This window comes from Thermobia domestica, chromosome 9 (genome assembly GCF_964235325.1).
Source record: "Thermobia domestica chromosome 9, izTheDome1.hap1.1, whole genome shotgun sequence".
Taxonomy (NCBI): domain Eukaryota; kingdom Metazoa; phylum Arthropoda; class Insecta; order Zygentoma; family Lepismatidae; genus Thermobia; species Thermobia domestica.
Window position 1 is genome coordinate 22,505,148 of NC_137462.1, and position 25,603 is coordinate 22,530,750.

A 25,603-nucleotide genomic window follows, 5' to 3' on the forward strand; every position below is an offset into this window, starting at 1 on the left:
TCTCCTAGTTCGATTCATCGACTGTGTTCCGCTAGTTAAATATCCTACAGCAACGAAAATAATTGTGGTCGGTTAAGTATAAAAAAATGAGCAGCAACGTATTGCTAACTACCGCAAAGTAATCAGTGTAATTACTACAGGTGCCATAAATAACATTGTGTGAATGTAATCTGTTTGTGCACCTTACGCGGGAACTAGCAGTCTTACGTTACGGTAGCAGACATTTTACAAAATTTGTTGGAAAAAAATATTTTAAAAATGTCGAAACGGTTTTCGTATACAGAGACTAAGCTACAAATTGTTTAATATGCTAAAAAAAAAAACATGGAAATGCACTTGCCTAATGATACTTTGGGCCTTCTCCGACGAAAGTATCATCAGATTGGTAATAATACGAACATTTTCATATGCCAAAAGAGAAGGGACGAAATTAACACCAAAAAATAGTTTTATTTTCGTAAAATCTGACCCCGTAAAACTCCACACACCCATGGTGCTGTCCACCACAAAACCTCACCCCACGCACAAGATATAAGCGCTCTACTACTGAGTCATCGCAACAAAACGCGGTAAATAATTTCACCCCTAATTTACTGAGGATCCGCTTGCCAGACAGATGCTTTCCGTGCACTATTCTATACCTAATTATATTAAATAATTTTATCAATTTAGTATTTGAATCTTTTTGAATCTAATAATAATAATAATTATTATTACCTGCTAAAATATCCAGTCTTAATTGTGTAAGAGTTCCTAGTGCTGTCTGGTACAGCGACGATAGCAAAGCCACTTTCGTACACTCGGGACTGCCGAGTTTTCTATATTTTGACGCGTTTGTTTTATTGGTCCTTTCCAATGCTCTCCGTAAAATGTTACTCGGCGTATTCTTGTCACAGGCATTCTCATTACTACTCGACGGCACTTCGTCCTGTGAATGGTTCTTGCACACTTCATAAAGGCTACTGAACATCACACTGATCATGGAACCACTCCACAATAAATATAATTGACTCTTCACATGTGGCATGGCTTCATGAAGTTCATAGTCCATGGTTTGTGCGAACCACCCTAATACTGGATGCCAGTGGGTTAAGTTCGATTGTTTATTCACTACGTAGTGTTGACAACTTTCCAAAAGTTTTGTGATCACAAACTGAAACAGAATTTTAAAAAAGAAATAAGAAATTCACAATGGTACAATGACAGATTTTCAAGAAACTCAAAAAGTTCGTTATCGAATTTTCTATGTCTGTGTGTCTGTCTGTTATTTGCGAATTTTTCCATTTTTCGTCCTCCATTCGACAAAACATCAAAAACTAAATGAGGAAGTGACGGAATTTTTCGCGTCACACTTACCGTTTCCGAGATATTGGCCAAAAAAGTTCCGATTTCGGGAGATTTAAGGAACCGTAAGTCACAGATAAAACATATTGGTCTTGGTCAATACCTATTAGGATGGTAAACATTTTGGTACCAAATAGTAACAGGTGGCCACTGGCCACCGTTCCCCAGATATTGGCCAAAAAAGTTCGCAGTTCCGGAGATTTAAGGAGCCATATCTCGGGAACCGTAAGTTATAGAGAGATGATATTTTGCAAATTTTCCCAATTTTGAGCCGTCCATTTTCAGCATATGTCTTCGTAAAACAAATATCGTAGAATGTTTTAACAGAACCCTTAAACAAAACATGTGCATAAAATTTAGTACTTAAAAGAAAATGAAATCTTTAAATTTTACGTCCCACGGTTATGCCGGTTAGGCTAAAGGAGACGGTGATTATGAGAAATGAGTGAAATGGTGGAATGAAGAAAGTGGGAGGAAACGGGAGAAGTACTTAAAAGAGTATAATAATAAAGTACATACAACAATTGGTATAACGCCTGTAGAAATTAATTTTAAAAAATAGTTCTTTTTAAGGTTGGTTTAAAGGGACAAGTTTTGCCGATAGATGTCACTACAGTTTTCATATTTCTCTGGTGTATTTTTTACCTTTCACAAAAATTCGCGATTTCTCTTACAAATTGCAACCTAGAGACTTCAAATTTTTAGAGAAGGAACTTCATAACCTATGGAAGGCAACAATCTGTGCCGATTTTTTAATTTAGAATTTTCTTCATTGTTGAAATGGCTTGATTGTTAAAGTGGATATCCAAACCTTTAACAATACAACTGAATCAACAATGAAGAAAATTTTAAATAAAAAATCGGCACGGATTGTTGTCTTTTATAGGCTATGAAGTTCCTTCTCTAAAAATTTGAAGTCTTTAGGTTGCAATTTGTAAGAGAAATCGTGAATTTTCATGAAAAGTAAAAAATACATGAGAGAGATACGAAGACTGCAGTGACATCTACCGGCAAAGCTTGTCCCTTTATACCAACTTAAGTTCGTCCTGGCAATGCTGTTCGAGCATTCTCATTTATTAATAATTTATCATATACAGCCAAAGTTATTTATTGCTGGTACGTTAAAAAAAGACATCAGGAACATTAAGAATCTTCACAACACTCGGCTCAACTTCTCTGAATTTTACCAAATAACTTAAACACAATGAAGAACATGAAAAAAATATGAGAAATGAGACTGATAGTAGATAGATAGACGCAACTTTTGAAATTCCCGCCATTTCTGTTGTTGTAAGTTGGCAACACTGAACGTTGCACAATTTTCATATGTTGTCTTTGCGCTTAATAGTCACGGACTGCCGCATAGAGCATAATCGTCACCTGTTTTATTACAAATGTGATAAAATGAAATCTCTGAGATTTACGTCCAACGAGATCCTTTACATGTAGTGCTGTTATGTTTCTTGGATCAACTGAATGCCTGACCAATTACGATTCGGAACAATTACATCTACTCAGTCTAGGATACACATATTTAAACGAAAACCAGAGAAGGAAAGCAAGGGAAGGGCAAGGAGGGACAAGTCTTTCCTTGGCTATTTCATTCAATTGAATCGTTCAATGAAATCGGTTCCTCAAAACAGTTCATTAAATATCACTAGGAACCAGTTCCTTACGAATCGAATCGTTAGAAATCATGGTGGTTACTACTGTAATCATTCTACTATTATTTACAACATTACATCTTTCAATTATTGATACATATAGAAGTAAATGAACTTTCTATCATATCAGTTCTAAATGTAACAAAAATTGGAAGACATAAGGTACAAAATAATAGCTGAAACTACAGCAAGAACCACCACATTTTCAAATTGTAAACACACATACACACACAAACATGAGGGGGTAAGTCCCCTAACCCCCTCTTAGAAAAGGAAAACAAATTACATACATGAGGGGGCAAGACCCCCTTAGCCCCAATCACAATGTAAGAAACGACAATTAACGTACAATGGAAACTTCACAGAACTATATACTTGGAAAGGAAACAGAAGCAAACGAAATGACAAATATTTTACAACTACCGAAAAAAGAACTAAAAATAAACACCTGATAAAAGTGAATGCCTAAACATAGCCTCAAAACAACCTACAAGCTCCTCTGCAAAAAATGAGCCAATCAGAGACAGATGTTCTCATATCTTTTAACTCCAGACAGAAAAATGTAACATAGTAAAACAATCTCGCGTACTTCCAACCTAGATCTACTAATAAAGCTGCCACATCGCAGGCATAATTGCTTCAAGTAACACCAACATTGACGATTCTCGCATACATAATACACTTTTAATCGATCATGTTGAATTGTACTCAATTGCTTCTGTTCTTTTTCACAAACACTACAACTCCTCTTAAGGTCAAATCACTGAAACAGTATCTACGACCATCCATATCAATTCCACCCACCCACACACACACACATGTCAATAACATATAAGAATTTCAATTTCATATCGTTTCTTTGTCGAAAGAAACCTATATCGCATTTGATATGACCGCAATAACACAAACGACCCACCGCACGCACCTGCACGTCAAACACTGTACACGATGACACAAGATTACGTCACATCATATCCATAACTCCCCGCTCAAACAAAAAAAGCATAAACAGCACATCATCACGTACCACATGATTTGATACCAGCTACCAAGTTAGCGGAACAGGTAAGCTCTCAAAACCGGAACCGAAAGGTCACATCATTGAATCGAAGAATCGAAAAAACTGAATGAAATGGCAGAAGTAAAGACTTGCCCAAAAGGGTAATAATACCACGAAGAAAAGATAAATGTTGCGCATGGCCCATAACATATGTAGATTTACTATACAATCCATGCTAAGTGCAAAAATGAAAATGTTGATGAAAAAGTCCAGATTTTACTTCAAAACTGATGAGACATATACCCTCGCGCATTCTTCTGGTGATTATTTAAACTACTTCCACAGTGAATACTACACAGCCTGTTTTTCCCTGAGCAGCATTAGGCACATAGGCCACATTTTGACATTAAACCGAACTTTTCCATTTTAGGCACTTAGCACAGATTTCATTTTCAGTCTACTACTGAACATTTGCCTGATGGAACTGTGGAAAATCCCTAAGCAAGAACGTTAACCGTTGACCTATGCCCACTCCGTGAGTATGTAACCTCGCAGAGCATGACAGTGTTAATAAGTACTATTCTTATTTTCTATTTAAGTATGTTCTAGTACGACCATTCTATTTAAAGAACGGAATTATTAGTTACTTTCTAAATATGTTTCGTTGTGCATCAATCTGAAACCACAACTTAAGTACACATTACAAATCCCTGCATAAGACATTTAATAAAGATATACTCACCGTAAAAGTTGGGAAAGCAACTTCTGGTAACACGTTTTCCCTCTCAATGTAAGCCAAATGAATAAGGTTAGCTAACAGGCACAAAGCGTAATTCCCCTCCAAAGCATTAAAAACTATCCGAGTGTTTTGCTCTGTATTCAACAAATCTAGACTCTTGGCAAACAGGCCGTTGATTCTGATTGTAGTTAATGACTACATGAAAAATAAATAAACAGAAAACATTACTCACAGTTTAATAATGTTCACTGCTACGTACAATGTATTAAACTAATACTGACACGCAAGATTTCACTATTTGTGTAAGCCACAGGGTTGGCAAAAAACATGTTTTTTATTGAAACCCCCCCCCAAAAAAAAAACATTTTTTTTGGTTTAAACTTTTTTTATTTTATTTTTGTGTTTGTTTGTTTAAACCAGGTGTTTTTGGTTTAAATGATTTGCTCTATGTATTTATGTCACATACGGACAGAAATAAGTTTGTTTCGCCTTGGTGTTATTATACAACAACCAGGTTATGCTGGAAGAAGTCACGTAAGCTTAAAGCGAAATTCAAACCGCTTCTCGGCTTACATCCGAGAGAAATTGTCCTATATTTGAACTCGAAAACCGGGATTAACTGGCGATACGTCTGCCGACTCACTCACGAAGGACTCCTCATAAAAGTACGTTGTACTGATCTTTACTTCCTTGTTAATATAACTTTCAAGGTCATTTCAGAAGAACATAAAAATAAACAGTTGCACACGTGAAACCATTATACAGAATTACATATGGACAATTTCAAAATATTGCAGAGTACAGAAGAACTAATTTAGTCCAAGTTTGTTTACTACGACTTTTATTAGTCCAAGTTAAAGAAATACAACGACTTACCAAAGATACCAAAGATACTTTTGATTAAATGTCTGTCGTGGTGTCCCCCCCCCCCCCAAAAAAAAGTACGGCACTTCGATGTATTTTACCAACAGTAAACATTATTAAAACGAAGCAATTTTTATAATTTTTCTTTGATTGTAATTGCATAACAATAATAACTATAAAAAAAATCACAAAAGAAACCTTCATAAGCTTATAAAAAGAACAAAAGTTGCTTTTGTAGCATAATCTCTTTGAGTACTGAATGGGGAATTTAGATCTGAATATAATACGAATTATACACGGGAGTGAAACGTGATAACCCACAAATGTGTGTTCATCAAGATTTTACGAACACTTACACTTTTACGAATATTTTTCGTTTTTTGGTTTAAACCACCTTGGTTTAAACCAGTCAACCCTGGTAAGCCAACATCAAATTTCATCGATTTTTTCTGCAACATATGATGAACGAGAAACACAAATAACGCATATTTTGTATCAATAGGTTTTTAAATTCTATATAATTTATTTCGCTGACAATTAGTGAGAATATGGGATCTACTAAAGGAAAAGCGGTAACTAAATTTTAAAAATCCTTAAAAACTCATAAATTAAACATTTCTCCATCCATATTAACATAATGTATTTCTCTTATGTTAGCAATCTATTCTAAAATACTCAGAATATACTAACACACAAAAGTCTATTATGAAGTCAACGTTTCTAGCATATCAACTAATCCATCTACTTACCTCAGGTGCTTGATTTTGCAAATGTAGAATCAGAGCGGGTACACTCAATATATTAATAAGAAACATAGTGACCAATTTTTCTGTAAAGCCAGATGATATCAAAGGGCGAAGCGCAAGGGTTACTATAGCTATCAACGACACGTGCTTCAGAGTTACTTTTGATCGCCCCAAACCTTTGATCAAGAGATTCTGTAAAAGCAATAATAACAATTACTGTTTTACAACTCATAACACATTTTTAAAATAGGATTTAAAAAACAGTAGATATAGAGAGTTAAAATATATGCAATACATACACAAATAGAATACACAGATGATTATCAAAATAATGGAACTGTAGCTACAACATGTAAGATGTATGAGGTTGTAACACTGGGGACAGCGTACAGCGCCTGGCCACTGTTAGTGAAGTGTTAGGTAACCATTTGTAGTGTTAGGTGGGACAGAACGAGGGCGTACGCTAATCATAGAAAATGGGAGATATCTCTGAGTTTCAAACATCTGCGAAGAATAACAGGGGACAGGAGAGAAGCCTTAGTTACATAGATTGCCGAGAACTGAAGAGCAATGTAACCAAGGACTGTAATGCAAGTGCGGCAATCACAGTCCGTCGCGATTGCACACACTGATGATTCGCGATTGAGTTGATTCTCAAAACGTTCACATCTCCTAACAACTCCTTAGTGCGAAGGAAATGGTGCTAAGAAGATGCAAAGTGGATTGTGGATGATTGGAAAGGCATAGGATAATCTGATAAGTCCTCTTTCATCTCATTTCCAACAGGATGAATTTACATATGGCGGACATCCAAAGAAATTTAAGTTTCAAACTGTCTTCTTATCGTGAAACATGGCGGAAGCTCTGGGATGATGTTGATCGAGGTTTTCTAGTATTAGATAGATCTTGTAGCTGCGCTGACAGGACGCATTACTGACAGTGATTATGTACACATATTAGGGAGACTACGTGCATCCTACGGCCCAGAAGTTGTATCCAGCCAATGACGGAATTTTCCAAACGACAATGCATCAATCACACTGCTAGAGCTCTTGAGGTGTAATTTTATCAACAAAAATTAATATATCATATACGTACAATTATAACTCACCTTTAAAATAAAAAAAAGAAATAGTATTCTATTGGTAAGGAAGCGGACTATATAGTGTAGTAATTAACTCACTACTACGGTAAGCTGGAATTCAGAGTTCGATTCCCAGTTGAACATTTTTACTTTTCGAAAAATTATATTAAATTTGAACTTATGGGGGCTGTGGTATGTAAGAAAATGTAGGTTATTTTCTCCATTTACCATATATCACCTCTTAAACCTACTTCCTTATTCTGTTATCTATGAAAATGACAACCGCAGTCGACAATTGATATCATACTGTAGTATGAAATTTGTTTTTCTCTATCTGAATTGTTTCACCCCGTACAAAATTAAATGATTATACAGATTATCAAAACAAAGTAACATGTCTGATTAATATGGCATTGGACCACCGTTAGCTTCTTCTGTTTGAAGGATAGGTAGAGTTAGACTGAGCAAATCCGAGTCCAGAATCGACTCCCACTACCGTTTTATTATTATAACTAACTAACTCTATGGTCTATGGAACCAGAAGGTTCAATGCCGAGTTCACAAAAGCTCTCCACTGACTTCTATCCTTAACCAACTGGATCCAATTCCTATTTCTGCGATATCCATTTTAATATTGTCCTCCCATTTGCGCCTAAGTCTTCCTAATGGTCGTTTTCCGATGGGTCTTCCACTCAAGACTTTGAAAGCGTTTCTACTTTCTTCCATTCTAGCTACATGACCTGTCCACCTAAGCCTCCTAGACTTGACGACCCTAACAATGTTGGGTAAACCGTATAAATTATGTAGTTCCTCGTTATGAAGTTTCGGCCATTCCCCATTCTAGTTCCTCTTGGGTCCGAATATTCGTCTCAGAATCTTGTTCTCAAATACTTTCAGTCTATATTCTCACAGAATAAGCGACCATATTTCTCAACTATATAGACCAACAGGCATGATTATCGTTTTATATATTTTAAGCTTCAAATTCATCGACAGAATTCGCGACAACAAGAGATTTTGAACTGAATAATAACAGGAATTCCCTGATTTTAGTCGACATTTAATTTCTTCGTGAATATGATTTTCGTCTGTTAATACTGGTCCTAGATATTTGAAAGTATCCAGAAGTACGTATAATGTTTATAAACACAAGCACGTGGTACATTAATATTAACATATATATATATATAATTTCATGCAGTACGGTAATCAGTTCGGTTATTGATGACGGAGAAAAATATCTGCTCCGAAGCCTCAGCTCCAGCTCCAGAACTGACCACAAGTCAAAATATGGGAATTGGAAGGACTAGAAGAGGTGCACAGACACACACATAGAAAATAAGTCACAGCGGGAAGTAAGAAATGATTACATATGAAAATGGTGGCCGTATGGACACATTACTGGGTGTTTTTTTCTCTTCCTATATAACTGTATCACACCACTATACATTTGGTTTCTTATTAATATATATTTTGCTCACAACAATATTTACCGTAAATATATTGGAATTTAACAAAATTTTAAAATAGAAAAAAAAAAAATCACACTAAATTCAGTTATTTTGAGTTTGAAAATTCGCAAAGTGACGATGACTGTAAATTTTCTTGCGCACTGTCGAGGCACAGTTTACCAGTTTTCAAAATGAAATTAGCTGCGACCGGAAGCGAGCGAAAACGGTGGGATTTTAATGCTACTGAAAGAAAACGAACTGTCAACTGTTTTACCACAACCGATCGCCTAAAGTAGGTTGTTATTAACAATATGGTAAACCCTTCACCATACCTAAAACGGAATAATTACAATTATAGTATATTTCATGTAAAAAAAAAAAAAAAGAAAAAGAAAAAAAAGAAAAAAAGAAGAAAAGAAAAAAGAAAAGAAGAAGAAGAAAAAGGAGAAACACGAAATAGTTAAAATGTAGTGTCAACAGTGTCCATTGATAAGTTGTACAACAAGCGTCTGCCACAAATTAGAGTGTACTAAACCACACAAAATGTGCATTCTACATTTGTTGCGGATACATTTAATTGTTGAGATGGATTTATCTAAGAAACAAAGTTTTCAATTAGTTGCTGCTTAGGACCACGTAACCAGTCTCTAAATTGAGTAACCACTTACCTTTAGTGTAACGTAAAATCCTTTGGAAAACAAGTGACCCAATATATTTGCACACAACTGGTTCATTCCAGGTTTTAATTTTTCCATGTTTTTGACTTTTAGAATTTGCCACGTACTAGTTGACGTAAATGAGACTAGAGTATGTAGGTAGACCAGAATAGCACGCATGTCACTGGCAATCTCAGGTTTTAAGTCGTCCATACATTCACAACACTTCCAGAGTATGCTTTTCATATGAGAGATCCATGATAAGGCGTAATCCTTATTTAGTGCCACGCCAACGTAACTCAGTTTCACTGAATCTGATTCCAGGCTATATGCCAGGTACCTGCAAATATTTAAATACATGTTTAATAACTCTAAATTACCAGGACTGTGTGTGTTACTGTTAAGAATATCTGTTTCAACTTAGAAGTAGAAATGCTACTGTTTAGAGTAATCAAACAACACTACACACGATCTACTTCTTAACGGTGTATATTTATCATATACAGTAAATAAAGAAATACACATGTAATATTATCACGTGTAGACTTCGTGAAGGAGTTTAGTTTATATGGCGTGATATTTTCTCAATTAAGAATCAAACCGGAAATGGTTGATTTCTACAACTTCCGTTTTCAGTCGAGATCTTAGAGTGGAGATGGAATATATTCCTGCCAACTGCGACAAATTGTGGTAGGTAAGGTCGCAAATCCTATCTTGAACTGGGTAGAAGACTTTAGTGTAATTAAAACACAGTGAAAACAGCTTTACAGTAGATAAGTACTTTGAGATGTAAACTAAAAGCTATGCCAAATGTTACGGAAACACGAGTTATGATCCAGAAATAGCAGTCTTGTGACCAAACGTTCACGGTGCCAAATAATGTGGTTATGTATCATGGACGATACAACCAATTTTCAATTAGATGGCAACGAATAGCAGCTGTAAACGTTCTACAATCCTATCACTGCTGACGTATCTAATTCAGTGTATTTTCGTGTCAAATCGGAATTTCACGAGAAAGTTACATTCAGGCTGGCGATGAACATCAAGGAACTCTCCGCTCCCAGATTTCACCGCTGGCCTTCGTTCAACACCAAACCATATGTGAAGTTCTGTCTGCTTCAGGTTAATTAGTTTATCAAGGCTTACCACTGTGTGGACATTGTGCTTTCTAGGTCAAATTTCGCCAGCTGCCAGAACTTTTGTGCTCATGGTACATTTACTCGAGTTGAGTTGAGTTGATTTTAGTTTAGCGTCCCGTTCAGCAGCGAGGCTATATGAGACGTGGACCTACTGATTAACGTAAAATCCGAACCACATGAGCTCCCGCCGGGAATCAAACCCGGGTCTCCCACGCCAAAGGCGCGTACGCTAATCGCTTAGCCACGAATGAGCTCTATGCTACATTTACGTATCCGCTCCTAACCCAAAGATTTAAATCCACCTGACGTTCCGCAACTGCGGAAAATTTAAAGTTTTAAACAATTTTAAATGTAAAGTATATGCCAATGCTCACTGCATTTTTTTAAAGCATTGTATAAGCGACAGGGTTGGTAAAAACCAGCTTTTTAAAAAATAATTTGCTCTATATATTTATATTAGATATGGACAGAAATAAGTCTGTTTCACCTTGGTGTTATTATGCAACAACGGGGTTATGCTCGAAGGAGTCATATAAGCTTAAGGCGGAATCCAAATCGCTTCTCAGCTTATATTCGTGAGAAATTGTCCTCTATTGGACTCGAAACAAACAAACAAAAAAAAAAAAAAAAAAAAAAAATCCGTTTTACTAATCTTTACATACTTCTTAATATAATTGTCAGGAGTCATTTCAAAAGGGCAAAAAAGACAAACAGTTGCACAAGTGAAACAATTATATAGAATTACATATAAATCGGGAAAATCCTATTATTGCTTTGCATATGAAATTTTAAGGTCAATCTATCGTAATCAGTATGCTAAAACTCAGATATTAAAGTACAAATTTAGTATGTATATATCATTCAATAAAATTAAAACTGAAAGTCCAACCCAAGCTAATGTTGGAAGCTACGTAGGCAGTCGATAAATTTTACCAGTTTTTATCAATATATTTAAGCAACCTTGGCTTCTTTATAAAACAACAGCCATTCAGGCACGTAGAAATAACAATTTGGTTTCGTTTCGGATATTTAGGGCATATGTAATACCGAGGTTATCAAGAAAACTTTCGCTTAAAGTGACATCTAAACCGCTACTTGGTTTACATTTGAAACAAGGGTTGTGGCTCGACCGAGAATTGAACATGGGACGCCTTGATTAAAAGGTAAAAAGGAGATAAAACTAATGCAGATGGTTTGATACGTGCAAACGTCGCCATGATAAGCGACGACGTTATACGAAAAATAGACCGACCAACCGGACAACACACGTTGGGTGATGTGTGGACGGAGCATCAGATTCTAACGCCATGTCTCTGGCTTCCAGGATCGGAGTTCGCTCTTAATTCTGGTAGTCTTTCCTCCCTTACTTTAATAGATCAACACACACACACACACACACAAAAAAAAAAAAAAAAAATCTTCCGTCTTCACTGGGAATCGAAACCGAACTACTCCCACAAAATTTATATGGACATTATTATTATTACATATTTATATTCAGCTATGAGAGCTTCTGAACCTCGACAAAATATTTATACGTTAATTTCTATAGCATTATTTCTTAAAACAAGACATTTCTCTACATTCTTTAGGAAACAGAAATGTATTGCGCATGTTAAAGATTTCTTGTGCAGTAGTAAAAACTCGAGTTGTCAGAATAAAATGACTGATTAAAGAATACTGCTCTTAACAGACAATTCTTCAGTAACCTACCTGCATAGTTTCTCAAATCTTTCTCTGTCCCGATCTTTCTTATATATGAGTAAAAATGTGCATGCTGTTTTATATATCTGCAATGATGATTTTAATACTGGCGGATTAACATCATCACATTTCTGAGGGAAAGTGGCGTCAAATTCTTCCCTGTAAATAATAATAGGAATAGTTGTTGTTAATAACCTTAGAATATACTACTGAAGTTTTAGTGAATCAGTTTAATGAAATAAAGAATTCCGTGAAAGCAAGAGTAGAAGATACTGAAATTTCAATACTAGGCAAAAACACAAATACAGATTTACTGTAGTAAACACGGGAAATTCAATTTTTAAGATTAATACATAACCACATTCAAAATAGTTGCAATTTTCATGTATCTTTCGTAAATCTTGCATTCTAACTTATTTACAGACAGAAAAAAAAGTGTGCAAAAAATTTATCGGAGACAAAATAAAAGAACTTTTTGTATTTGATTGTACATAATGTTACATATACATGCTCTTAAAATACACCAGGGACCAAAAAAGACGGACACATGAAAACTAAAATAACAAATACATATATGATAATCATATTAAAAACTAAACAAAAGCATTTGAGTTTTCAACAATGAAAGTCTCGTCATCAAAGGCAGAAAACAAAAAGTAAATGAAACCTCTAAGTTTTATGTCCCACGATTATGCCGGTTACGCAACAGGAGACGGTGATTATGAGAACTGAATGTAATGGTGGAATGAAGAAAGTGGGAGAACCCGAGAAAACCCTCGCACATGGTGTTTGTCCACCACAAAGCTCACTTGACGCGAGCTGGGACCGAATCAAGGGCCACATGCACCAGAGGTGAACGCTCTACCACTGAGCCACCGAGGCCCCTAGAAAACAAAAAGATTACTATAAAAAAAAGTCCTGTGTATCACTGGATTATAATGAACGTAATATGATGCAAACTTGGCCGCTTTATAGATATTAATTTTTCCTTTCAATCTACTTTGTCCCTTTCCTATCTGATGAAGCATTTAGCGAAAGAACATCTTTCTGGCCTACAACGATGGATGTCATGTGATGAGATGAGTTTACCGTAATTGGTTTTTCTCTTTTTAAGTTTATTTTAGTTTAACATCCGATGATTATGCTCGAGTGTAAAGGAGATGGTGACAATAATAATGAACGAAATTGTGAAATAAACAAAGTGGAAGAAGACGAGAGAGCCCCCGAGGAAACCTACGCACGGTGTTTCTCCACCATAAAGACAACTAGGCGCGAGGTGAAATGAAACTAGGCTAACGTTGATACTCTACGAAAACGCTGTTGAGAAAGATGGGAAAATATCAGCAATTACTAAATAAAAGGCATATACCAAAATAAGTCCACGTGATCATGTGCATTGTATCTTCCCTTAGTCTGTGTGATTACGCAGTCTCTATTTTCAGATATTATATTCCGTCTTAATTAGTGTTGTGTCAATCATGAACGATTCGATCATTATGAACGAATCATGGCGTGAATCAAATAAATTATGATTCTTTCCATAAATGAATCGATTCTTCTAATGATTTATTTGTACTTTTCACTGAATTGTGAATCACAAACTGCCAGCTTGTGTGCGAGAATTGGTAGGGTTGCTTCTGCAAATGCGCTTGCAGTTCACGGGGAGTAAAAAGCGAAAGAAAACCATACGCGGGCTGTTTCTTCCTGCTTTCGTAGATGCTTTTTTTTCGTAGTAGGGTGGCTACCTGCGAAGAAAGGAAGAGGCGTTGTTAGAAACATATTTCTTTCAAAATACTTTCCTGTTGCTTGCTTCTCGTCGTGAAGTACTAACAGTGTTGCTCAATTGGACGTAATACGATTTCGTAGTTAATACTCTTGATAAGCATTTATCCATTTTATTAAGATACTGTACGTACATTGGATAAAACTATTATGATGACTTTCAACTGCACTAGCCAAATGGGTCAATTTTAATATTTCATAATCAACTCAATGTAAATACAGTATTTACACAGAAAAAGTGTACTGTAAAATATTTGTACTGTACATAATGGAGTTTAAAAATGTATATATATTATATATATATATATATATATATATATATATATATATATATATATATATATATATATATATATATATATATATATATATATATAGGCTATAGAAAGACTAACGTAGATTATCTCTGGGAAGACAGTGTATTGCATCTTTCAGTAAAAACACTTGTTTGTCCACATGGAACAAAGCTTACATTAGTGATATTTACTTTTCACTTAACTACTATTGAAATAGACGTGAAGATACATATGGGATGTAAACAAGGGGGTATGGGAGACCCGGGATCGATTCCCGGCGGGAGCTCATGTAGTTCGGATTCCATATGTAATCAGTAGGTCCACGTCTCATATAGCCTCGCTGTTGAACGAAACATTATACTCAAAATCAACTGAACTCAAATTTAACTAACTAATAGTTTTCTCTTAGGAATACAGACGAACAGTGATGATTTCAGGCGTGGTCGTTGAGAAAATCCCCCGGGCTAAGAAGTTTCCTTTGGGGCATTTCTCAGATTGGATTCAATTGGGGTTACTAGTATTTTCACAAATATATGTCCATCTTTTGCTTATTGAGGTAATAGTGGCTCAGGGTAAAGCGTTCACCTCTGGTGGATGGGGTCCTTGGTTTTCTCCTATTTGTGCCAAATGGGCTTTATGGAGGACATACACCATATGTATGAGTTTTCTCGGGGTTCTCCCGTTTTCGCTTTCTTCATTTCACAATTTCATTCATTCTCATCATCATTGTTCCCTTTAGTCTACACGATGATAACCATGGAATGTAAAACTTTTAAGATTTCAGTCATGGGCGCTCGAAGTTAATTTTCTGGGGGCTCATCTCCCTGGTTGCTATATTAGTTTTGGTACTTTTTTTATTTTCATTAAGAAAATCTTAAATTTAATGCATTTTCGTGTGCCAGTGAGGACCGGGCCCCACCCGGCCCTCCCCTTCGGGCGCCCATGATTTCATTTCATTCCGCATTTATTCAAAGTCTCCGCGAGGGAAACCTTTTAAAATGATCACTATATTAAATATATGTTGATGTGTCAACTCCCTTTCTTCTCTAGCTTAAAGGAATTGAAAAAGATCATAATTTTTTTGCCAGTCAAGAATAAAATAGGAACCTATATTAATGGTAGGTCTCAGCTTTCACAGCCACAGTTTGTACGAGGACGAAAAACACATCTCAAACTCAAACATTAAGTCTTATTGCTTAGAATGGATTTAACTGAAACAATAATAATCACTTTCTTTTTTTGAAAAGTTTAACGTCCCAGGATTATATACCGAACCTAAAGAAACTTGTAAAAATGAAATGAAATCTTTGCGTTTAACGCCCTACGATTATGCCTGTTAGGCTAAGGGAAACAATGATTAAAGGAAGTAAATGATGATGGAAGAAGTAATGGAATGAGAAAGTGGAAGGAAGCGGGAGTACCACGAGAAAACCCATGAGCAAGATTTTGTCCATCACAAACTTACTTGGCCGGGGGTCGAACCAGACCCCATGATCCATAGATAAGAGCTTTCCTCGCCCACTAAGGGAAATCGTGATGATGAGAAGGATAATAATATAGAATGAAGAAAATGGAAGGAAACAGGAGATCCGAAACAACCCACGCACATAGCGCTTATTCGCCACAAACCCACCCGCCGGAAGCTAGAATCGAACCAAGGACCCCACACGCTAAACGTAAGCGCTCTGCAACTAAGCCACCATGACCTCACCAGTAATCACTAGTAGTTATTTATATGTCTTGCAACAATGTAACTCACTATTAATATTGTGAAGGAAAAAAAAATGGTGATAGATTTTATTAATAAAAACTATTAACTACCCTATATATGCTTACCAAAATTTCAAGTAATCTCCCATAAATATTTTAATTTTAAACTTGAAGCAGGCTTTTAAAACTAAATAAATAAAATAGATCATTAAAAAAAAAGTTAAAGCTAGTCAATCCTTCTGAAGGAACACTTTTCAGAACAGAAACGGAAGCTTCTAGATAGGAAGGAAAACCTAGGCCAAACTCCATGAACATGGCTAACGTTCAGAATCAAGCCTATACTTCCTCAAAATATGGCTGACCATGCTGCAGTTGCTCAATTCCACTTTCACGTCCACATACTAGTATGGTTACCCTCTTACAACCATAGAAAAGAACGTACTTCAAAACGGATGCCCATTACTCCCAAATTAACACCTAAAGCAAAGCTATGTTATCTCACCAAATACTTACAAAATTTGTCTCGAGAATTTGAGTCTCGCCAGCCAACCACGAATTTGGGCTTGAATGCATATCGCTGCGTATTCACGTTTCTTCTCCTGGGCCCTTTCTTCCCTCGCAGCCTTGGCCTGCTCCAGAAAGCTGCCTTTCTTCGACTCGGTCTTCACAAAAATATCCATGGCCAAGGGCACAGGATCCGATGATTATTCCCAACATACAAATCTCTTCTGCAAACAATCACATATAAAAGTTTACACAACATATCCAACTCGTTTTGATATTTGATTACAATTTGACATTAAAATTATGGAAAACACTCTTAGTAAATATTACGTGACCACAATAGCAGAGCCGATTTTGGCTCCAGGCGCAAGTGTCGTTTTCATCGTAGTTACTACCATCCCAGATTTTAATAAAATTTGGTACATAGATACCCCCTAGATAGACTAAGAAAAATACCAAATTTCAACTTTATATATCGACCTGTATTGAAGAAAGGACTATGTAAAGTTTGGGGAAAAAATGCCCAAATTAGCATGTTCAATGTATTTTGAACTCCAAATTGAGCTAGCGAGCTGGTTCAGGTGTCATTTTACAGCATTTTTCATGCCCTTTCCTGTGGTATACAGCAGCATATAGGCAAATACAAATTTTTATTTTCAAAATCAAAATTTTACCTAATTTTTTTTCAAAATTGTACATATTTTAAAATTTTGAAATTAATTCCATGAACAGATACTATTGTTGTAAAGCATCTGACAAAATATGAATTTTGGATAATAATGGGTTCGTTGTTTAAAAAATTCAAAATTAATGCTTATTTTTCAAGAATACTCTGTACGAAGGGTAATAACACAAGAATACGAAGTTTTACACTTCTGTGAAAATAAAAATAAACACTAATCTGAAGAAAGAGTACATATGATTTCATAGTAAAACTTTTCAATAAGTAATAGGATATGTTTATCACTTAAAATTTGAAAAAGCCACATTTGTTCGGCTTACATCACTTTCAAGAACATAACTTCTTTCATCAGGAGTTACAGAATTGACTTTTGTCAGAACGTCCACCAGAGATGGATTAACCCATCTGGAGGCCCGAAGCTATTATATATATATCAAGTGGCCCCTGCTGACTTCACCTAATACATTTCTGTGAAAGTACAGTAGGAAATTTAAGTGAATATGTTTCATATTTTTGGTCATATTTTATTTCATGATGATCGTATCTTCATGATTCTTTTTTGATAGCCAGTTGAGATTTTAATCAGAGTGGAGGCCCGGGACTATAGTCCCCCTTAATCCGACCCTGACGTCCATTACAGACATCCACACATCAGCGTTTCCTGGATATGAGAATGATGGAGATGACCCAGGTGGATGAAAAAAAAAGTTATCTTTACCTCATCAAGTTCTTCATTTTTCTGTTAAACATACCCGAACCACCACTTTCCTTCAAAGACAGCGGTGACATAGCCTGATATGCCTTCTAATTGAAGTTTATTTGGAGATTTTGATACTTCCTTTTCCCAACCCTGCAAACCATCTGAAAAGTGTTTCACCAATAATGTTGATGTAGTTTTCGGAATGAATGCATGATATTGTTGTGTTCCTTTCGAGAGTCAATGCTTGATCGAAGCGACTTTCCAGGAACATTTCAACTACAGTATATTCCTCGTGCGTTGAGTAGGTTTGAATTTGATTGTCATAGGGTCTTTGCAAACTAGCACAAGCTGCCAGTCTTTACTGAACCGCTAGTGTATCGCAAGGCTCTTTGCTATGTGCTATAGCCGAAAAGTACCGCCCTCCTTTCACTTTTAAAGCTGCCTCATGAAAACAGAGGTTCAAAAAGTTGTTTATTTTTGTATTGCGCGGTACACCTAGATCGGAAAAAATTAAAAACCTTGTTTGGAAGCTTTTGAAATTTGGATGAGTCTTTTTTGAAAGGTGTAAACTGTATTGTGCTCTAGGCAATCGGAAACAACTACATATTTAATATGTTCAACTTTGAAAATAAAATGAAATGAAATTTTTAAGTCCCGCGGTTATGCCGGATAAGCTAAAGGAGACGGTGATTATGAGAAATGAATGAAATGGGGAATGAAGAAAGTGGGAGGAAACGGGAGAACCCTGAGGAAACCCACGCACACGGTGTTTGTCCACCACAGAGTTCACTTGGCGGGAGCAGGGTTTGAACCCAGAACCCATGCACCAGAGGTGAACGCTCTACCACTGAGCCACCGCGGACCCATGTACAACTTTGTTTTCCTGTTTGAAATATAAAACAAAAGAATGGATTGTGACCTGTTAGCTCGTCCAGTGGTAGCTCTGTGCTATAATTTTCAGAAAAATCACAGATGACAGCAAATTCTGATTCTTTGAGATTTTCTTTTGTGTAGTTAAGGAAGGCTCCCTGTTGCTTGCGAATGAACTCATGCCTACCCGCTAAAGCTGCTTCAATTCGTTTGGTTTGCTTAAGCTTAACGTCCTTATGTAACAGCGAGATTATGAAGGATTGGACATATTACTTGAAGTGGCATCTGAACCACTACTCGCTTTCCACCTAGGCGAAATTTTGTGGGCTCATCGGGACTCCTTAATAACAAGGTGGAAATTAGATTCAACTAACAGAGATGATTCGACATATGTGAAAACGTCACTATGAAATTCACGGGGCATTTTTGATTACGATTTGTGGCACTTTTGCATTGTTTTTTTACACCAATTTTTTAAATAGAAAAATAGCTGGTTTAAACCAGCCAACCCTGCTGTTATACCAGTGCTATACAAACCACGTTTATTTACAGTAACATTTTTTATTGTGAAACTTGTATTAATATTATTTTAAAGTTCGAAAGTATCAGCACTTTAATTTGCTTTAAGTTAGTGTTTAAAGAATGAGGTAATAAGTATAGCCAGCAGATTACATGGGTCGGCATGATATGATTTAGACCAATTACTGTATTCTTCATGTTAGTGTTATTCATTCCCACAAGCTTACAAAAAAAAAAAAAAAAAAAAAAAAAAAGCAAGGTGCAGGGTATTAATGAAAACTATAGTGTTAGTTTTATTTTATTTTTTTTTAAACAATGAACCCATTATCATCCCAAATTCATATTTTGCCAGGTGCTTTACAACAATACTATCTATTTATGGAATTAATTTCAAAATTTTAAAATAGGGGAGGTCCGGGTAATAAGAGACACGGCAAAAAAAATACCCTAAATATCAAATCAAAATTATAAAGAAAATAAGTAACGGCAACGTCAATACCTTTATTTTCCTACCCCACTTGCACTTATGAAGTAATATGAGTTTTTATATTGTTGTCACGCTATGAAAAAAATACCTTCACTTTGAACTTACCATACAAGTTCCGTGATTGTTTAAAAATAAAATTTTATTGTGAAGAGTGAGTTACAAATGTTGAAATGACTGATATGTAAGTTTGCGACTAAGATTATGAAGATTGATGTGAAATTTTGAAAAATGTTGAAACAATGCATTTCAGGTCAATTAAGGGCATGTCTCTTATTACCCCTTTTAGAAATTTTGAAGGAGTAATAAGAGACAGCTGTCTCTTATCACCCCAGTTCAACTTCATGTTTATTTAGCGCATGTGACGAGTATAACCTGCTATTTTTTGTATATAGAAATTACATAGGAAAATTCCTACTCTAGCAATTCAGTCAGAGTCTGTGCATAGATAGTGACAATGGAGAATATGCTTTAGATTAACTAATTTCATCATTAACTGGTGAAAGTTTTCCAGGAGAAATTGATCCAACTAGAGCAGAATCTTGCTTAGAAATGTATTACGCCGTGTACTACGATCTTGACTGGTATATTGGAAGGGTTATTGCTTTCCCAGATGAAGGACTGTGCAAGGTTAAATTTTTGAAAAAGTGGTTTCAATTGGCCTGCCTATGATGACATTTAAACAGTGAGATTAAATATGACTCCTCTTCTTTTGGCAGGCCTAGGTGTTTGTAGGACTATTCTTAATATTTGTTAAACTCGCCTATATGCCAACAGTGCATTTTGACATATACATTATTCCTATGTTTGTTTAAGTGGTCCAGCTTAAGATAATTAGTAAGGCCAATATTACACTAAAATTTAAATTAGATTTATGAGGGTTTTAAATGTTAACTTGGAGTTTACATAGGCTAGCATAAAATTTCCAAACTCTTTTGTACATTTTTCATATGATCGTTCGACTGTACATCGTAAAAGGTTTAATATTCATCTTACACATTTTTTGAAAATGTAGTTTTACATAGGCTACATTTTACATAAAATTTGGACAACAACAGGTTTACAATATTTTCCAATGTTCCCTTCGTGTATGATTACAATTTAATAGCTCTTTCAATCCATTTAAGTTAGCTAAAACTATTTTTCAAATGCGGTGTTTTTTCTTTATTTGAGAATTTAGGCACTTTTTAAGTTCATTTTCAACATTCTTCAGAAATTTTCTTGTCAGCATTATTTTTTATTTGGTAGTGTGAGTTTTATATATGATGTATCTAGATTCCGTAAAACGCAACTATATTTTGTTTCAATGGTTTTTGATATTTAATACTCAGGCAATTGATATTTCGGGAACATATGTACATATTTCAGATCTGAAAAAAGTAAATTGTTCAGAATTGTCTGAAGATTTTTCCTTAGGAGTAATAAGACACACTGACTTTAACAAAATTTTTGGTGTGAAAAAGCAACTGAAAAAATGTGTTAATACATCAGCAGGTTTCATTATTTTAGTACAATCAAATATATTTTTTTCTAGTTCCTCAAGAAATCAATGCAAGTGCAAGAATATTTTTTTGTCTCTTATTACCCCCGCCTCCCCTATTTCAAGTAAAATTTTGATTTTGATTTTGAAAATAAAAGCTTGTATTAGCCTACATGCTGTTCTATACCACAGGAAAGGGCATGAAAAATGCTGTAAAACGACACCTGAACCAGCTCGCTAGCTCAATTAGGACATCTGCAATTCCAATTTCAAAATACATTGAACATACTATTTTGGGCATCTTTTCCAAACTTTACATAGCCCTATCTTCAATACCGGTCGATATATAAAGTTGACATTTAGTATTTTCCTTAGTCTATATGAATAGTACCCATGTGAAAAAAAATTATGACAATCTGAGACGGTAAGGTAAATTTTGTTCTCAAATTGTGTTGATTTTACCTAGCTCTGATATATAAATTATTTTCTCGGGTTTCAGTCAGGAGAGAATTCAGATACGTTTTCACTCGAGGACTGTGAAAATACTCTAAGCTCGTGAACGTGGTCCCGTGTTCGATTCCGGGCGGGAAACCCTCCCCCCTCAAAAAAAAAAAAAAAAAAACATCCACTTTTATTAATAATCCGCCTCCTTTAACCTAAAGGGCATATCCATGTGACGTTGAAATATTTTCTTTTCCAAGGTATGTGAAGTCTTTGGATGGAAAGGGAGCCAAGGAAGAAATTCTTGTTACATTTGTTAACGGGTCATGGGATTGGAAAGCTTGCTTTTGGAGATCATTGTATTTATTCTAATCTTTTAGAGGGTTTCATTCCAGTTTCAATGATCGTGTTTACTGTTTATGCACAAGAAAAGCTTCGATTATTATTCTATGTAATTATATGGAGGTATATTTATGACTATGTATTGTGCTATATCTAATGGCTATGTATCGGTGATATATGTAGCAATGGATTAGTTTCTACCTATATTGTTGTATGTAATATTAGTAGTCTAGCGTTAACCTATTTGTTGATTTTTCTTGTTTACACGCGACGGCCCAATCACAATATATTGTATAATCCATTAATTATAGTGAATAAAACAAGTGTTCTCATATATATTTACTGATAAATAGTCAATCTAGACATTCTTGATAATGTCTACGCACTATACACAATTCCTGACTTTTTTTTTTGAGGGGGGGAGGGGACAAAGTGGAGGGTTCACTCGAGCAAACGGTTCTACCAAATAGAAAATTTATACGTAAAATACAATCTCATACATTTTCCGTGAAGGAATGACAGCATGAATATACGTAATTACTGTAAGTACACAGCATATTGAAATTAATTAATAGCAGTTTCAGCAAAAGACTTCAGACGCAAATTGAAAGTAACCACGTTAGTCACTCTTAATCGGGAAGGTTTTAGAACACAGGTCCCCCCCATATAGGTTAGTAGCTAGGTTGGTTCCTTTCTGTAGCGAAGTTTAATACTTAATTTACACAGTATTGCCGAGCGAGCGTTAGCTAGTGAAGGCGGGTTAGAGCCCCATAGTGCACGTTTTTTTTTCCTTTTTTACAGCTAAATAAGAAGGGAGACCTGAGTTTAAAGTATCACTTAGCACAAGTTGGTTCGTGTTTTATGCACTGTAATTTTTATGGCATACGTCCACATTGTAGGGAGCCGCGGTGGCTGTGGTAGAGCGTTCACCTTTGGTGCTTGGGGTCCCGGGTTCGATCCCACCCCCCGCCAAGTGAAATGAAATGAAATTTTGAGTTTTACGTCCCACAGTTATGCCGGTTAGGCTAAAGGAGACGGTGATAATGAGTAATGAATGAAATGGTGGAATGAAGAAAGTGGGAGGAAACAGGAGAACCCCGAGAAAACCTACGCACACGGTGTTTGTCCACCACAAAGTTCACGTGGCGTGAGCAGGGCTTGAACCCGAGACCCCTAGCACCAGAGGTGAACGCTCTACCACTGAGCCACCGCGCCCCCCCCCCCCCCCCCCGCCAAGTGAACTTTGTGGTGGACAAACACCGTGTACGTGGGTTTCCCGTTTCCTCCCACTTCCTTCATTTCACCATTTCATTCATTACTCATCACCACCAACTCCTTTTGCCTGACCGGCATAATCGTGGGACGTGAAACTGAAAGATTTTATTTTCATTTTTCTTCTCCACATTGTATTTATGAGCCCTCCGGAAGTCAATCTGCAAGTAGTAATGGAGCTCTTCATTTACTACATGCTCTGCTAAAAGAAATAAAGGCTTCTGTATAGCCCGCTCCCCCCAGTTCTTTGTCACCGGAACTGGAAGAGTCACTCCTACTACTTATATCGAGAACAGAACCCAACCAACCCCTGCGGGGCTTCTAACCCGTTCCTACTACAGCTACTACTATTGCTACTAACTACTACTACTACTGCTGCTACTACTACTACCGCTACTACTACTAATACTACTACTTATACTAAAATTTCCTTACCACAACATTTACATCTTAAATCTTTATAACATGCGATTCCGATTCATTATGAACTAGTATGAATCGTTAGAATTACTATGATTCGTTAAAAATCACTGGGGGGAGCGGGCTATATTCAATCCGAAATAAAACTCTAACCTAACTGAAAATGTGATAAATATATCAAGATTTGGTAGAAACGTCGGCTCGAGTAATACCAAAGTAGAAAATAACTGCAAGTGTTTACGATTTTGGTCTATGTTCCGTTAAGGGGGTCCAAAACTACACTCGACTCCCTTAAGCTAACCTAACCTAACCTGACCTACGCTAACCTAATTTAACCTAACCTGACCTAACCTAATATATCGATATATTATGTAATCAAACGAAAATCAATAGAAAGAAGTGGTGTCAAAGACACTGGACCCCCTTAACGGAACATTGACCACGATTTTACCTACTTTGCCTAAGCAATGTACAAATCCCTATGAATTCTTTACAATACCGAAAAAAACTTTAGGTAAAGTAGACAGCGGATATAGTAAAATCAGTTATTTTTATTACCCATGAGAGGAAGAATTTCGGTTTGCACGCAATTATTTGGGTATGCGCCAGGGAATAACAACACAGAACGTCTTAAGGGATTATTTGAAGCGATTTTTTAAAGTTGTTTCATGAACCACATTCTGTACTTGTACCATATCTTTTTAGATAATGTGCTTTTGTACTAATTAAAATTGCTCTCTGAAGAGAATGCACCTAATTACTTCTTGTGTAATTTGGCTAAATGCTGATGACATATAGAATGCCCTCCAACTCGTTTCATGTCTTCAGAACCGAGTACCTTGTTTTTACCTAAATTGTGAAAGAGGTAGAAAAGAACGAGCCCTGCGTAGCTTCTAATCTCCTTCACTCGCTCAGCTATATTTTGTGAGTTAAGTAACACTGGAAATCTATGTGCAAGATTGGGGGAGAAACTAAAAGCTACCCAAAATTGCTTATGTGCAATACCAAGTTAGTTTTTAAGAATTATACCAATATTTACAGGGAAAAAATGGGTACACTCGCAATATCTTATAAGAAATATAACAAGTTTTAGAAACATTAAGCTTAAATGTCATGAAATATTCCAAATGTTTATTCACATTAGGACACACAGAACTACTATCACAACATGTAATACTAAATTATATTTTGACGTAATAAATTATACCGAACTTCAATTGCGCAAATCCAATTGTGGTACTTACGTAACACTATCAGCCTTATCTAATTATTTGGTGATTCAAAACTATCTCCACAAGGAAAATAATATATTTACTCTTCTACTAGTATCACTTTAGATATAATATCCACAAATATTACGACATACTTACGTTTCTTCTACTCTCTTTACGAATTTCCATTTTTCTTTCCTTTTCACTTTGTCCTGTTTGTTTTGATGTTAGCACCATCTACAGGCACCCCATTGAACTAAAACTTGAAACAAGTGATTCTGCAGTTGCGCTTCTCGATGAGGAAACTCAATAGAAAGTTCTATAACAGTATTTTCCAATCTCTGGGAGTCCGCAGAACATAATATTTTTATTAAAATTATATCTTATCGTGTTGATCACACCTGGGATATTTGTAATGGACATTACCTAGGTTTAAACCATTGAGAAGAGTATAATATAAAAAGATAAAAGAATAAATAACAAAACTGCCAATTCA

General features: G+C 35.8%; 1 protein-coding gene across 2 annotated transcripts in view; it reads right to left on the reverse strand.

The window, feature by feature from the left end:
• LOC145694461 (ubiquitin-protein ligase E3B) overlaps window positions 1-25,389 on the reverse strand; it is a 68,940-nt gene extending 43,551 nt beyond the window's left edge. Inside the window, exons 1-7 of one of the 2 annotated variants that reach the window (XM_081770741.1) lie at window positions 25,267-25,389; window positions 16,696-16,910; window positions 12,404-12,553; window positions 9,561-9,888; window positions 6,361-6,549; window positions 4,751-4,942; window positions 718-1,153 (exon numbers count right to left, since the gene is read on the reverse strand). In XM_081770741.1, the coding sequence (XP_081626867.1) occupies window positions 718-1,153; window positions 4,751-4,942; window positions 6,361-6,549; window positions 9,561-9,888; window positions 12,404-12,553; window positions 16,696-16,862 (1,462 nt within the window). In that variant the 5' untranslated portion in view covers window positions 16,863-16,910; window positions 25,267-25,389. Of the gene's footprint in view, window positions 1-717; window positions 1,154-4,750; window positions 4,943-6,360; window positions 6,550-9,560; window positions 9,889-12,403; window positions 12,554-16,695; window positions 16,911-25,140; window positions 25,160-25,266 lie in introns of those variants that run through there. The other variant, XM_081770742.1, reaches the window with a different exon arrangement.
• Between the last annotated feature and the right edge of the window lie 214 nt (window positions 25,390-25,603).